The sequence below is a fragment of the Podarcis pityusensis genome (assembly GCF_964106645.2).
Source record: "Podarcis pityusensis genome assembly, chromosome: 13".
NCBI lineage: Eukaryota > Metazoa > Chordata > Lepidosauria > Squamata > Lacertidae > Podarcis > Podarcis pityusensis.
In genome coordinates, this window is record NC_138038.1 from 1,117,216 (window position 1) to 1,132,808 (window position 15,593).

Below are 15,593 nucleotides of genomic sequence, written 5' to 3' on the forward strand. Positions count from 1 at the left end.
GGTGGGGGCTCTTGCTCTCCCTCTCCTCCTGTCCGCTGCTCACCTGGCCCCAGGGCTGCTCCGTCCTCCCCATCGCATCAGCCTGAGAACGAGCCAGCCAGCTAGCTGGGGAGTGCGCCCAGCACATCTGGTGGGAGGGGGGAAGACGGAGGGAGATGGCGAGAACCGCGGCAATTTTTCTCTTCTGTCTCTCCCCCAGAAAGCTCAAAAACTTTGGGCACTTTGCAATAAATAAGTGGGTTTTGGTTTGCAGTTTGGGCACTTGGTCTCTAAAAGGTTCGCCACCACTGTCTTAGGTGCACACAACGGAAGCAACTGCTGATACATTTTTGCAGTGGAAAGAAAATATTTGGCCCTTTAACCTATCTTCCTCTCTGCATGCTCCTTTAGCCCCCTGCCTCTGATGTTCATGCAGAAGTGCTGCTCTAGCCGGGTGGTGCCTGCCCCCCTGTGTCATGCTTTCCCCCCTTTTCCTCTGTCCTCCCCAGAAGCCCAAGTCTGAGCTGGTGCGCACCTCTCTGCGGCTGCTGACCTCCAGTGCCTTCCGACTGCATTCCGAGTGCACAAAGGCCCTTCCGCCAGAGTCCTGCCCCCTGGCCGACATCCAGCTGGTCACCCAGCAGGTCATTCAGTGCGCCTATGACATCGCCAAAGCTGCCAAGCAGCTGGTCACCATCACAACCAAGGAGAACACCAACTGAGGCCGCCGTGTCCCCCCACCTCCGCAGCAGGCCTCCTGCAAAGGGTCGGCTTGGAAGCTGAACATTTTCATGTTTTTTACAGGAATATTTAAGGTGGTGCATTACTTCTTTTTTAAAAAGGAATCTCAGTATTAAAGGGGGTTTGCATGTTTCCCCCCCCCTCAAAAGGACCCCCCCCCCCGAATTAATGTAACCCACTGCCTTATTTTATGCCTGTATTGCCAGTGTAAAGAGGGTGTCAGTGTATGGAACGTCATGAGCCAATCTTCGCATCAACCGCTCTCACAGGGATGTGTGTGTGTATCTGGGGCAGGGAGTGGCAGGGAGGGTCGCACTCTGCACCATTTGTGAACTAAAATGCACATATCAGGATACAGGGCACATATCCCCAAGTCTTGTTATGCAGCTGTTTGACACACCTGAACCACTATGTTGCACGTACCACTAACCTCTGAAGAGCGGGGGTAGGTAAGGACACCCCCCCCAACATGATCCCTGCCAATCAGTCCCCACCCCTTGCAAAATACCAGGCCATCAAAGGCTTGCTACAAAATGGTAGGACTAGCCTCCCAACCCCTTTAATATTTTAGCCTCCTGGGACTCTTCTTTGCTTTCCATGGTGGAAGCAGATGGGAGTGTCTCAGATTTTTTTTGGCCCCAGTTCATATGGATCTTTGAGAAAGTGCTTTTCATGACATAACTGCACCACAAAGCTTTCCTAGGGCAGAAAACGATTTTTTGCTCGTCCTGTTTCTGCTCACCCGCCCCCATTCCTCCTTTGGAGTATCTGCATTCCTGGGAGGATGGCTTGCTGGTGGTGGCTGTGCCGGGAGCGGTGCACTGCAGGGAGTGTCTGAAGGTCCATCTTGGGTGGCAAAGGTACAGTGGAAACCTGCCTGGATTTGGGGAGGAGTGAGAGACTGATTGTCTTGTGTTTTTTTGGTGGGGGGGGGGAGAGAACTGCTGGTGTTGAGAGCTGGGCTTGGTGTCCTGTCCCATTTGAGCCCCGACAACCTTGCTTCTTGAGAGCCACTGTGCCTGTGTTCACCAAGGCGGCAGGGCAGGGTGACATTAAGAAAGGGGGCAGCTGTGCAGGGTGGCTAAGAAAGACTCTGCTGTTGGGTGTCCAAGTGGTCCAGTGGATGCCATGGTTTGCAGACAAGATGCCGTGAAGCAGAGTGGCCCAGCCGGGGTGTATGTGGAGAGAGAGGAAGGCGGACCCTGTTCCAGAGGCTGAATGTGCCTGCTGGTGAAAGGATCATAGTAATTTCTGCTAGGTTGGCAATTTGGCTGGTGCTTCATGGAATGAAACAGGTACCATTGATGGGCATGCATGAGAGAGGTTCCTACACTAGAGCACATTGGTTGCACGGAACCCCTGCTGCCATCGCTAGGCCTTGAGGGAGTGGTGACCGGTTTGTCTTGTTGGGTTTGGTGGGTCTTAAATGGCCCTCTATGGCGAGAACTAGGTCTGGGTCAGGAGCCTTTCTCCCCCCTTATGCCCAGTTGCCCAGTCTGATCCTCAGTGCTTCAGAACATCCTTTGTGCCACTTGAGGGGAGTCTTCCCTGGGGAAGGCGGTTCAGGGGGCAAGTCTGCATTGTGTGTGTCTGGGGGAGAGATTTCTGGGATGGTCCCAACAGCATGCAGCATGCTGTGTAGTGATTTCTGGCAGGGGCCCTTTAACAAACAGCTGATTTTGTCCAGCGACAGCCCCACCCCCTCCTTTCATCTTGGTGTGTCTGGGCCACCCCACTAGTAAAGGGTTCCGATGAATCCAGAGAAATTCTTATGAATTCTGCTGAATTGCTGAATGGAGAAAGAGTCTTGGGCTACAGCCGGCCTGTGAGAGTTTGGTGCTCAAGGTGGAAAACCCAAAGGGCAGCCTGTGGGCACATCATGCCCAATTCTGTGCACACCTGTCTCATAACAAGCAAGAGCTGTGTGCAAGGATGCCTTGTGGTGCTCTGGGTTCATCTCCCACTCATTTCACTGCAGCCTTCCACCCCAGCAGGACAAGACCCACTTAGCTCCTCTTCTCTTAAGAGTCTGGCCAAAATGTACGCACAAAACCGAGAGGGTGTCGGGTCTGGGGAAATAGGAAGCTGGAGGCTGGCTGGGCCTGAGCAAGCAAGTCAACCTTCCTCCTGCCCTGCCTAGTGCTCCCCCCGGCAGGCTCTGCCAGCTCACTGCAGGGTACTGCTTCTGTACAAGGCAGAGGAGGCGATCTGCCCACCTGCATGCCACTCATAGGAAATGGGCAGACAGGCTGTCTGCTCCAAGGATGCTTGGCTGGCAGTGGAGAGGTTTCTGGGTTTAGAAGCAGCAGTCCAACTTGAGGGGGGGGGTGAGAGTGTGTGTGTTTTACCCTGTTGGTATTTATATATTAAAAGAAACCAAACCAAGTGCCATAATAATGTTGGATGCTGATGTTACTTGTAATTAACTACCTTTTTAAAAAGTATTGTACTATTTTTGGGTTTAAAGAAACAAACAAACAAAAAAGGTAGAACAGGTATCTTGCTTTTTCTATTCTTGTCTCCTGGTTTTGTCTTCTTGCAAACAGTGTTGACTGGCATGAAATGTTGGCTGAGCATAGCTGTCAACTTTTCCCTTTTCTTGCGAGGAATCCTATTTGGAATAAGGGAATTTCCCTTAAAAAAGGGAAACATTGACAGCTATGTGGCTGAGACCGATTTGGATGTCTTTGCCCTTGTTGGGCTTGTGGGCCCATTGCAGGCAGAGAAACTGTTTTGGGCAGCAAGTGCGCACTCCTTCCTGCCAGGAAGTAGGCTCAGGAAAGGGAAGGCACCTGACCGCTGGGTTCTAGGTCCTTCTCTCTCACGGACAAAGCAAAGGAGCAACACCAGCTTGCAGTAAGAGAGTTAAAAAGCTTTATTGAGCCTTTTGACATCCCTGTCAGAGCCTGAATGGGAAGTGCTTGGAGCCTCCCACCCTCTTCTTCCTTGCACTGCTTTGCCAACAGCAATAATAGGTAGCTGCTGCTTCCACATCCAAGTTTGGCGAAGGCGAAGGCTTGCAAGGACAGTGTGTGGTTGAGCTGCTGCCTGCTGGCTGAGTCTGTCCACCCCCATCCCATATCTCCCCCAAGTGCCTTGAAGGATCAGCAATCCCCACCTGCAGAGCCTCTTAGAGCCACAGCTGTGCCTGCTCTCCAGGAAGGGCCAAAGCCTTCAGCAGGAGAGGGCTGCTGTGCAAGGGGGGCGGGGGGCTGCAACCCTCCAGCCTCTCTCCTTTTTAATCTATACAAATACTCCCACAGCACCCCCAGCAGGATGCAACCAGGAAGCGGCTCCCACATTGAGGATTTTAATCTACTGAAACTGGAAACCAAGCCCCCTCTCGCTTCTTTAGGTCCAGGCTGCTTTGGGATAGCTGTAGCTCTGGAAAAAAACAGAGAAGGAGAAATGCTTTCAGTTCTTGCAGGTAACACTTTGCCTTCAACCCCTGGCAGATCCCTGAATGGAACTGCTGGGATGGGAGGCAGCTGAATGTGTAAATAAGAGGTGGTGAAGGCTGCCTTGTTGTGCCCCAAATATGTTGGTCCAGGCACAAAACCCCAAACAGTTTGGAAATGCCTGACTCCCTTGTCCAGGACCCATGTGGTAGGAGGCCAGACAGACAGGCTGGCTGCTCCCCCATATAGAGGGCTTGGCTCATCCACAAGAGGCATTTCAGAAACACCCGGGGGACAGAATCACTCTTCTCTTGCCCACAGGATGGGGAAATTCCCTGTTGACTGGCATGAGGCACCAGTTCTGATAGGCTGCTGCCTCCGCCCCCCTCACCTTGTTGCGATAGCCGAGCTCCATCATGCGCCTGGCGGCCAGTTGCTCCAGCTCCGCGTTGCGCTGCTCCTGCTGCTTGGCCTCAGCTGCTTCCTCCCGCTGGCACTGCAGCTCCTCCTGCTCCTGCCGATGCCGCTCCGTGAGCTGAAAAAGCAATAGGGAAAGGAGAGGGAGAAACCCAGCAAGGTGGGTACATCGTCACAGCCCACGTGAACACAGTTAGCAGTCCTCTCTGGACAGCCCACCTAGCCTCCTGCTTCCCCCTGTGAGCCTGTGCCTTCAAAGTCCCTCTTCTTAAGCACAGCTCGCCTTGAACTTTGAGCATCATTTTGTCATCACCTGCTGCATGAGGTCCTGTGCCCCCAGCCCTTGATCAGTCCTTCACTTCTTGCTCCCGTCTCTGCCTGACTACTTCCCTTTTGTGTGGAAAAACAGTCCCATTCCTGACTGGGGAGAGGAACCACAAAGCAGAATGATGAAGCAGACCATCGTGTAGCTGACGTGAGGATAACTGCCCTGTATTGTCTAGACTTTGGGGAAACCCACCCAGACACCAAAGGTCTGGACCCCTCCTGCTTTTGGTTTTTGATGGCAGAAAGTGAGGAGGAATTAAAGAACCTTTTAATGAGGGTGAAAGAAGAGAGCGCAAAACATGGTCTGAAGCTCAACATCAAAAAAACAAAGATCATGGCCACTGGGCCCATCACCTCCTGGCAAATAGAAGGGGAAGAAATGGAGGCAGTGAGAGATTTTACTTTCTTGGGCTCCATGATCACTGCAGATGGTGACAGCAGTCACGAAATTAAAAGACGCCTGCTTCTTGGGAGAAAGGCGATGACAAACCTAGACAGCATCTTAAAAAGCATAAAGCCATGGTTTTCCCAGTAGTGATGTATGGAAGGGAGAGCTGGACCATAAAGAAGGCTGATCGCTGAAGAATTGATGCTTTTGAATTCTGGTGCTGGAGGAGACTCTTGAGAGTCCCATGGACTGCAAGAAGATCAAACCTATCCATTCTGAAGGAAATCAGCCCTGAGTGCTCACTGGAAGGACAGATCGTGAAGATGAGGCTCTAGTACTTTGGCCACCTCATGAGAAGAGAAGACTCCCTGGAAAAGACCCTGATGTTGGGGAAAATGGAGGGCGCAAGGAGAAGGGGACGACAGAGGACGAGATGGTGGGACATGTTCTCGAAGCTACCAGCATGAGTTTGACCAAGCTGAGGGAGGCAGTGGAAGACAGGAGGGCCTGGCGTGCTCTGGTCCATGGGGTCACGAAGAGTCGGACACGACTAAACGACTAAACAACAAAGTCCTACAGGGGCTGCCAGCTGGCTCCTGAGCAAGACCTACCTGTGCTTCCAACTCCCGCCTGCGCTCAGTTTTCAGCGCAGCCTCCTTTTCCTTCTCCCGGTGCGTCAGCTGCTTGGCCACTTCAAGCTCCTGGATCAGCTGCTCCCGGGACTTCACCGATTCCTGCTGCGCCTGCCTGTTCCTCTCCATCCTCTCTTGGATCTGGCGCTCCCTCTCCGCCAGGACCTGTTTCAACCAAGAGGTGAGAGGGAGGCAGAAGCCCAGGCTCCGGTCCCTGCTGCGCAGGCAACCTGCCTTGATTCTTTCTGCCCCAGGTGCAGAGAGCTCACCTCAGCCATGAGTCTGTCCCGGGCCTTGCGCTCCTTCTCCCACTCTTGTTCTCGCTTCTCCCACACTTGCTTGGCTTCCTCCCTTTGGTGGGGTGGGAGAGAAAGGAGGGAGTGACTTTGAGTGCCATAGAGGTGTCATGGAGGACAATGGCCTTTCTCCATACAAGTAGGGGACCCCTCGGCTGCTTTGAGAACTGAAGAGCACTGACGCAAAGAAATCATAGAACTACAGAGTTAGGAGGGATCCCAAGGGTCATCTAATCCAACACCCTGCAATGCAGGAATCACAGTTACGAGATTCCTCCAAGCTCATCACAGATCCCCTGCCAGATCCTAGGAGCCCTCTCCACCCACAAATGGACCACTGGCTATGCTGGCTGGAGCTGATGCAGAAACTGGAGGGCACTAGGTGAAGCGGGGGGGGGGGGGAGGCTGGGCTGGCGGCTGCTCTTCTCCAGCTGTCTCCCCACCACCGCAACCACAACAGCTAAGCCACTTTTGCAGGGTGAGGTTTGTCAGCTACAGGGAAGCAATTGCTCCTCTTCCCAGCAGCCTTTGCTTCAGCCACACCGCCGAAGGGAACGCTGGCAGCAGCTTGCTCCACAGCCCGCCCTCCATCCCGTTCTCCCACCTCACCTGAAGACGGTCTCCAGCTCTGCCTCCCGTGCTTTTTCCAGCTGGAGCTGCTCCTCAATGACCTCCTTCATCCAGGCCACGACAGCCACCGCTTGCTCCCGCTGGGCAGACTTTAGGCGCTGGTCCTCGTCCTCCTGTTCCATCAGCGCCAGGAGGATCTGCCTGTCCTTCTCCTGCAGGGCAGATCAGGAGAAGCTTCCGTGGGCCAGCAGAGCTCCAGGGCCTCAAGCCAACAAGAGCCCTTCCCAGTCCCTTGGAGTCAGAGCTGCTGGGGACAGAGCCCAGGACCGTCTGTGTGCAAAGGGCGTACTCTGGCATGGAGGCCCAGCCGCTTCCTTAAGGCAGGGCCAAGGTGGCTAGAAGAAATGGGAGGTGGCAAAGGCCTAGCAAACCAAAGAGGATGATCAGGCTGCCAACAATAGAACAGCCGCCAAAAAAGCAGGAATACCACAGGGAAGGCGTCTCCAGCATTGTTGGCTTTACAAAAAATGTTGAGATTTGGCAGCAGGCTGTGATGCAATCAAGGCAAGTGCCACTGACCATGGGCAGGGTGCAGCTCTTTGTACTCCAGAACTGAAGGAGTATGGGACAGCCATCTTACCAGCCTTCAGCTGTGCTCTGGGCCTGAAGCACAAAGCATTCCAGTGGCACCAACTTACCAGCTCCTCCTGGATCCACTGGGCCCGCCTCTTCAGTTGGGCTTGATACTGGTGCCTCAGAAAGTGCCTGAGAAGAGAGAAGAGGAGAGCCAGACTTTGTAATTCACAGGAAGAGCCAGAGAAAACAAGCAGGGGGGCTTCAGAACTGCCCCAGCTTGTTAAGTTCTCAAGCACAGCTAAAAGTACATTTCAGCTACACAAAAATGTAAACAGCACCCCTGAGTATGTGCAAACTGCCTCACTTTCACCACAAGTAAAGGCACCCCACAGGGTCACTTTTGGCAAGGTGGAAGTTGCAGCTGCCTAATATATCTTGTTTGAGAAATTAAGTACTGGCGCTGACTCATCCCCTAGCCACGGATAGGAACCCTGCACCCCTAAGCCTAATTTCAAGCAGGTGTCCTGGGAGGAAGATACAGTGGGAATGAGGGGAAAGAAGGAATGAGATACATAAGTGAGGGTGTCCCTCACTTATGGCTCTGGCACTGCCAGGAATCCACCCAACAGATTTCTCCTCAGCCAAATAAAGGTTCCCCCATTCCTGCCCTCCTCTCTCACCACCACCACCATCTCCCAAATCCTTACTTAGCTAGGGAGGGAACTAAATAGCAGCTCTCAGGGCAGCCAGGTGCCCTCTGCCGACCCCCTCATGCCCTCTGCTCTCCAACAGCCGTACCCAAGTTCAGTCTTCTTCCTCTCCTGCTCCTGGCACTTCCGCTTGGCCTCCAGGGCTTCCAGCTCCCAGTGCTGCCTGAGCAGGTTCTCCTCTTCCCTCTTCAGCTTTGTGGCCTGAGAAGAAGAACGACCCAGAATCCTTCATCTCCAGGTTCACCTCCCTTTCCCAGCAGGAAAGGGGGGGGGGGCAGAAGCTGCAAGGGAAAGGAGGGGCTGGAGCTGCCCGTGCAGCAGAGGCTGCACACTCAGCATCCCAGATGCACATGACCAGGAGCTGCTCAGCTCTTGCACCTCCTTGCCGCTTGCCCCCACAAGAGCCAACCAATTGCGGGCATGTGCAGCCGGGCACCCAACACTCCTCCTGGCAGGGCACATCTTCCTCAGCTCCAAAAGCCCTAGAGCAGCCACGTGGAAGCGTGGGTTGCACTGACACCCAAAGCTGGGTCGATTTATAACAAATACCTTCAGTTCATAGCCCCCAAAGGCCACGTGGGGCCTGCCCCTAAATCCCACTTTCTGTGGTGGTCACATATGGGAAGAAGCAGAATCATAGAATCATAGAGTTGGAAGAGACCACAAGGGCCATCGAGTCCAACCCCCTGCCAAGCAGGAAACACCATCAGAGCACTCCTGACATATAGAATCATAGAGTTGGAAGAGACCACAAGGGCCATCGAGTCCAACCCCCTGCCAAGCAGGAAACACCATCAGAGCACTCCTGACATATGGTTGTCAAGCCTCTGCTTAAGGACCTCCAAAGAAGGAGACTCCACCACACTCCTTGGCAGCAAATTCCACTGTCGAACAGCTCTTACTGTCAGGAAGTTCTTCCTAATGTTTAGGTGGAATCTTCTTTCTTGTAGTTTGGATCCATTGCTCCGTGTCCGCTTCTCTGGAGCAGCAGAAAACAACATTTCTCCTCCCTCTATGTGACATCCTTTTATATATTTGAACATGGCTATCATATCACCCCTTAACCTCCTCTTCTCCAGGCTAAACATGCCCAGCTCCCTTAGCTGTTCCTCATAAGGCATCGTTTCCAGGCCTTTGACCATTCTGGTTGCCCTCCTCTGGACACGTTCCAGTTTGTCAGTGTCCTTCTTGAACTGTGGTGCCCAGAACTGGACACAGTACTCCAGGTGAGGTCTGACCAGAGCAGAATACAGTGGCACTATTACTTCCCTTGATCTAGATGCTATACTCCTATTGATGCAGCCCAGAATTGCATTGGCTTTTTTAGAGGGAGAGAGGCTTGGTTCAGGGATCTGCACCTGCACCAAGGACAGAGTTACTGTCTCTCTTCCCCCAGCCCCCCCCCCCAATCTCATCTCTGACTTTTCTTCCAGGGGACTGCCACAAAGAGAAGCAAGACAAGACAGATGGCGGGCGGGGTGTGGGGGCTGGCGCTTGCAATCCTCCACCAGCTCCCTTTCTAGCACCATCCCCTCAATGCCAGGCCCCAGCAGGTACCTCCACCTCCCGCAGCTGCAGCTCCTTCATCTGCTGCCGCAGGAACTCTGCCTGCTGCCTTTCTTCCTGCTTCCGCCTCTCCTCCTCCTCCTTCATCCTCTCCAGGGCTTCGCTCCGGGCTGCCTCGTATTTGTTTTCTGCACGGATCTTCTCTTCCCGCTCAGTGGCTTCTCGCTGGATTGGGGTCAAATGGAAGCGTGAGCATCCTGTCCGCCTGCTGCCTTCTCAAGGCTGAAGGAGCAGGGAGAAGGGGAGACACGGGGCACCAGGCCCAGGAAGCCTGCAAAGAGGCACACTGTGGCTCCTACCTGTTGCTTCTGAGTCAGCTGATCTCCCCAGGCCTCCACCACGTGATCCTTGTGCAGTTTGGACCCAACCTGGTGGGAAGGGACAGAAAGCAGGAGCTCAGCTGTCTCAATGAACTGCTACCCGTCCCCCATCCTTTGAGCTGCAGAACTTGCTTTAGAGGGGAGCAACAGCACTGCTTCCCATTCCAAGGTTTGAGCTGGAGGAAAAGGGCAGGAGCATCCTGATACAAAGAAGCAGGGAGCCAGGGTTGGCCTTGGGCAGGATACAGGACACACGACCGACACCTGCCCTGCTGCCACCTTTTTATCAGAAAGGTTTCCCAGCCAAATATTCCCATCAGCACAAAGCAGCAAGAGTCTGGTGACAATGCTCATACCCCACAATGTCCCAGAGTGACCCAACACCAGGGGGCTCAACCCAGCCATGTTGCTCAGAGTGCTGCTGGTGCCCCCCTTGCCAGGAAGCCTACCGGGGCCTGAGGAAAGGCGCTCTGCCTTGGAGCTGGTCCAGCCTGGATCCTGCCCCAAGAGGAGACTGTCCTACTCCGTCCCCCTGACAGAGCTGCATTCTGTTCTAATGCATACACACCCCAGGATTCCTTGGGGCAAAATGATGCTGGATTGTGCCCTTGTCTCTCACCTCTCGGAGCTTAGCGCTGTTGTTCTTCCAGCACTCGTACAGACAATCCTCTGCAATCTGTTAAAAAAGCAGAAATCAGAATCCCTCATGCAGGCGGCACCAGAGCCTCACCCGCTTGCCAGTTTACTTCTGTTCTCAGACAGAACAGTACACAACAGTACAGGAATGTAAGCATGGATATCATGTTACATCAGCAATGACACCGCTTGGGGATGCGCCTGCAGTGGCAGAAGAATGCTGCTGGGATGCTGGGAAAGGAAGCCTTTGGCAAGACCTGGAAGCATCACTAGGCAACATGACGGTGGCTTTGACCACCAAAGCTGCTGCAAGTCAAGCTTTGGCTCCTGCAGGTGCCTCTGGGAAGCCTGCAAACGCAGCAGCACTTATGGACAATGGGGCACTCACAAAGTAGACCTATAGAGGAACCAGACTTGCCAGCAGATACACAGCTTTCCCTTCCTCATCCTGGGAAATTCTTACACTCAGCTGGTGTGTGCCCCACCCCCACACCCCCCAGATGGTTTAGAAGAGCAGACCAACATTTCCCATGGCAGAGATCACCTCCTGACAATTCTCTCAGCCCTCCCAGTGCTTCTGTGAATGCTTCTGAATGTCGTCCTATGAGGAAGAGCCCTTAAGACTCTCTGATTTAAGACCCTGACAAAGGATGTATCTCTCTATTGTAACCGAAGGAAAGTTGCAGCGGGTTGGACTAGATGACCCTTGGGATCCCTTCCAACTCTGATTCTATGAGAAATAGTCTTCCTTTCAGACTGACTTGTTTTCTCCGCTCCTCTCTGGCTGACTTCAGCTCGTCATTTCTCCGCCTCTTTTCACTCAGGTCTGCATCCTTGTTCAGCCGCAGCTCCTGCAGCTCTGCTGCCAGCATCTCACGCTCCTCAAAGAGCAGCTTCTGGAGTTGCCTGCGTCTCTGCTCCAGGCTGAGACACTTCTCTTCCTTAAGCTTCTCACGGTGATAGGCGGTCATGCTAGCAAAGGTTTTAAAAAAGAAAAGCGAAAATGAAAATGGTAATATTCTGCTAGTCCCAACTTTGATCCCTTTTTCAAGTTTAGCTTCTAAAAACAGCCATGACTTCCCTAAACTTCTTTAAGGATGTCCTATTCTCTTTACTGGGACGCGGGTGGCGCTGCGGGTTAAACCACAGAGCCTAGGACTTGCCGATCAGAAGGTTGGCGGTTCGAATCACCGCAACGGGGTGAGTCCCCGTTGCTCGGTCCCTGCTCCTGCCAACCTAGCAGTTCAAAAGCACATCAAAGTGCAAGTAGATAAATAGGTACCGCTCCAGCAGGAAGGTAAACGGCGTTTCCGTGCACTGCTCTGGTTCGCCAGAAGCAGCTTAGTCATGCTGGCCACATGACCCGGAAGCTGTATGCCGGCTCCCTCGGCCAATAAAGCGAGATGAGCGCCACAACCCCAGAGTCGGCCACGACTGGACCTAATGGTCAGGGGTCCCTTTACCTTTATTCTCTTTGTTGTGGCACACAACACTGATGCTGGCGCTCCCAGTTTGCTGCAAGCTTGCAGAGCGGTCCTTTCTTTCCTGAAGAAGTGTAAAAAGTCTGACCCTCTCTCAGATTCTAGTGCTTGTTTACACTTCAGCTATTTTACTTGCATTTCAGCTGCCGGGGACAGCTAACAGGGCTGTGGAGGAGGGGCCAGGGCCTTTGCCAGTGCTGCTCTTTCCCTTTCTTGTGTTTGGACAGAGTTAACAGCAAATGCAGCCAAAAATTCTACCCAGGCATTATTCAAGTTGCTGCTTCTCCCCACCCTGCTATGGGTCCCCACTGCCCTAGCCTTGCCTTTGCTTGTAGGAGTGGCGTGAACTCCACTGGGCCTGCTTTGAGCTGTAGACCCCAGACTGTTGAAAATAGCGGCTGTTCAGCTCCCACAGTTTCCGGAAACGGGCTTCTTGCTCACGGTGGTGCACAATCTGCTGCTCAAGGGCTCTGCTGCGGTTGCTCCAAAACGAAGGGATTGTAGGCAACGCCATCTGGACAACTCTGGAAACTCTGGATTAAACACCTCGTTCCTGAAGGACATGAGAAGTATTAGTTTTAACAGGTGCATGAACCATCAGCCCACCAAGCTCCACTCCCCATGCAGGCCAGCCGGCCCCAGCCCCCAGGCACTCGGCATTCCATGGCTCAGAGCCTCCCCAACACACACTCTGCAACACAGACCTGGAAGAGATGGAGAGGAGTGTGTTTTCCCAGCTGCCTAGATATATTACGGCTGCAATGTTTAGTCCATTCTGTCACTTAGATCAACGAAAAAACTGGATCAAATATAGGAAGTATCTGTTGGTTGATTGGGTAGCAGAATATTTTAAAAGTTATTCACATAAGAAAGTGGGAGCTGCAAGGAGTTTACTGCCGACCTGCCAGGCCACTCTGCTCCAGGGGCCTGCTGTCCTAGGACTGGAGGACAGATGGGCAGCCCACTCTGGCCTTTGCCGCTGGGAAGCAGCACCTGCTGCCTCTCAGGGAGGGTGGCTGGGAGATGCATGACTATTAAAAGGGGTTAGGCAAACGCATGGCAGGTAGAGCTAGCAGTAGCTACTATATCTGTGCACCACTGCCAGAGATGGCAGGCCTCTTAGCGAGAGGCGCTGAGGCCCACAAGCAGGGAGAGTGCTGGGGCACTCGTGTCCAGCTTGCAGGCATCTGACTCCGGTGAGAACTGAATTTTGCAATGGGGGGACCTTGCATCTGATCCACCTTCAGGACTTGGAAGGGGGCAGAGGAACCAACTGGTGCCATCCATCAGCTGACGGGCTGCATTGTGCACTTTGCCCTCGGCTATATTTCGATCCTGCAGGCAGGAACTACCTTGTCTGTTGAAATCTGCACTGCAGCTAGAAGACTTAAAGTGCTTTACGCGTGTTAATTGTGTGCGTACCAAGCATCGTCCTAGGACCTGCGACAAAAACTCAATACTATTACGAATTTGGAAGTGGAAGGAAAGAATATACAGAACCCAGTGGAGATCAGGAAGTGTTTTCAGAGGTATTTCAAACAACTTTATACACAGGAGAAGCAGAAAGAAATGGACATTGATCGATTTTTGAAAATAAATGGACCACACAAAATCTCTCAGGGCCTGCGACAGCCTCCGTATTGCCTCGCCCCAGAAGAAAAAAGCCCTTTCCGAAATGGCAATGCTCTGGCGCGCGAGCGCACCAGGAAAGAGCACGCCGCGGTTTTCGCAGGCTCCTCAGCGCCTGACGGGCCCGGGGGGGGGGGGCGCCGCTGCTGCTGCCTCCCGGCCCAGCCTGCCTCGCATCCGCCCCTCGAGATCCCTGGATAAAAAAGAGGGAAGGAAATGCAGATATGATCCATTAAGTCCTCAGTCTGGGGGCCCTCGCCAAGAAAGAGCCTCCGACGTCACACAGTCGACGCCGTGACGTCAAAAGGCGAACCGTTTTCACATCGACGCGACGCGCTTCTATGCGAATCACGGCGGAAGCTGTTAAAAGAAAAGGTAAATCCTGCATTTAAATATGTAACAACCACAGGGCGATAGCCAACTACCGCCACCCACCTGGAGCCCCGGACGACACGCCGCCCCCTCCGCGACGCCTAACGGCTGAGCTCCTTCCGGTGCCGCCAAGCGGCTCCATGGCAACACTTCCGGGCCGGGCTACGGGGGCCGCCGAGGGACACGCCTCCTCCGAGCGCTCCGCGATTCCCGTCCCGCCTTTCGAGACGGACGGGAGCTGTCGACCCGCCGCAGAGATACGAGAAAAGTTGAGAAAAGTTGAGAGAAGCACCTTGCTTCGCACGCGAGTCACTTCCGGGTCCCCGTCCGAGACTCCTCCTTGCGAAGTCTGCGCTCGTTTCTTTGACCAGGTCAGCTGAGGCTGGTGGAGGTTGCAGTCCATCTACTGAAGGCATTCAAAGACCTTAAACCAGGGTTGCCCAACCTTGTGACGCCAACTGCTGGTGGACTACAACTCCCATCATCCCTAGCTGCCAGTACCAGTGGTTGGGGTGATGGGAATTGTAGTCCAAAAGCAGCAGGCGAGGCGACCCAAGTTTGGGCAACCCCCTTTGAAACAGTCCTGGGCTTCGCCCAAAGAATCCTGGGAACTGTAGTTTGTGGGGTGGGTGAGAGTTCGGAGGAGACCTTCCTTGCTCTCCTCGCAGAGCGGCAGTGCCTCTTCCCGGAGGAGGAGAAGCGGGGAATCCCCTACTGTCGCTCCGCCCCGTAAGCCCCGGAGCGCCGATGGAAGCGGCCTCCTAGCGCAGTCCTGGGCTGGCGCGGATGTGGCCGAGATGCCAAGTGTCCTGGAAAGCGGGGTGCCTGGAAGCAAGACAGGCGGCCCGGCCCTTTGCATGCAATCTTTTTCTGGAGCTATTTGCTGGAGGTATTTGTCGTCTCCTGCTGCGCGTCCTGCTTTCTGCTCGGATTCTCTTCCCTGTCCCTGGCTGTTGCCCTCCTCGCTTCTGTCTGCATTTCATGTCCTTAATGCACTGGACCCCTGAGGTCGCAGAGGGTGTGGGGCTTGACATTTCTTTCAGAATCTGTAAAACTAAAGGGACCCCCTTCTCTTGCCTCTGCTCCCTTTCTGCCCCTCCATCTTTTTTCTTTTCTTTTTCTGTTGCAAAGGTGACTTTGGTAAGTGAGTAGAGGACTTGAATGGGCCCAAATGAGATTAACAGATTAGAAAAATTATGTAGAAGAAATGCTTGTGGCCAGGATGTAGAGATATGGGAATAGTTCAATATGTATGTTGAATCCGATGATCACAGAATCTGAATGTTTGAAACCCCCATTGTTCTAGGCGCATTTTGCGACAGGGAATTTCATTAGCACTAGCAGTTTCTGAGCTCTGGGAGCAGTACTGCACCTAAAATTTCAGATTAAAGCTGCAGAGTGGAAGGAAAGGAAGACCTTTTTCTGCCTCCAATTTAAGAATATTAGGGGGGTGGGCAGGGAAAGGACTAGACCATGTGAAAAATGAACATAATATTTTAGCTGCAGTTCATTCATTTTCAGCTTTGTATTTTTCTTATTAAAAAAGTGCACCTAG

General features: G+C 53.4%; 3 protein-coding genes across 17 annotated transcripts in view; 2 read left to right on the forward strand and 1 right to left on the reverse strand.

Moving 5' to 3' along the window:
- Nucleotides 1-3,216, forward strand: part of GIT2 (GIT ArfGAP 2) — a 34,987-nt gene extending 31,771 nt beyond the window's left edge. For all 6 annotated transcript variants that reach the window (XM_080979197.1, XM_080979193.1, XM_080979196.1 and 3 more), the window contains one exon: nucleotides 489-3,216. In XM_080979197.1, coding sequence (XP_080835323.1) covers nucleotides 489-701 — 213 coding nt within the window. In that variant the 3' untranslated portion in view covers nucleotides 702-3,216. The remainder of the gene's footprint in view (nucleotides 1-488) is intronic.
- A 355-nt stretch (nucleotides 3,217-3,571) lies between these two features.
- TCHP (trichoplein keratin filament binding) lies at nucleotides 3,572-14,244 on the reverse strand. 5 transcript variants are annotated; one of them, XM_080979221.1, is made up of 13 exons: nucleotides 14,121-14,244; nucleotides 12,361-12,590; nucleotides 11,318-11,528; nucleotides 10,540-10,596; nucleotides 9,900-9,968; nucleotides 9,592-9,765; nucleotides 8,123-8,235; nucleotides 7,447-7,513; nucleotides 6,788-6,960; nucleotides 6,152-6,233; nucleotides 5,862-6,047; nucleotides 4,510-4,653; nucleotides 3,572-4,104 (listed from the first exon to the last, which is right to left on the reverse strand). In XM_080979221.1, the coding sequence occupies exons 2-13, from the start codon at nucleotides 12,549-12,551 to the stop codon at nucleotides 4,072-4,074; spliced, it is 1,500 nt and encodes a 499-aa protein (XP_080835347.1). In that variant the 5' UTR covers nucleotides 12,552-12,590; nucleotides 14,121-14,244; the 3' UTR covers nucleotides 3,572-4,071. The 5 variants fall into 5 exon arrangements, with proteins under 5 accessions (XP_080835347.1, XP_080835344.1, XP_080835345.1 ...); XM_080979218.1 differs by having other exon boundaries at nucleotides 14,102-14,222; XM_080979219.1 differs by lacking the exon at nucleotides 14,121-14,244 and adding an exon at nucleotides 13,460-13,483.
- Nucleotides 14,245-14,494: 250 nt separating this feature from the next.
- Nucleotides 14,495-15,593, forward strand: part of ACACB (acetyl-CoA carboxylase beta) — a 60,454-nt gene continuing 59,355 nt past the window's right edge. For 2 of the 6 annotated variants that reach the window (XR_013978974.1, XM_080979164.1), the window contains exon 1: nucleotides 14,501-14,927. The gene's annotated coding sequence lies outside the window, so the exon portion shown is untranslated. Of the gene's footprint in view, nucleotides 14,928-15,593 lie in introns of all 6 variants that reach the window. The other 4 variants (XR_013978973.1, XM_080979165.1, XM_080979162.1 and 1 more) reach the window with 4 other exon arrangements.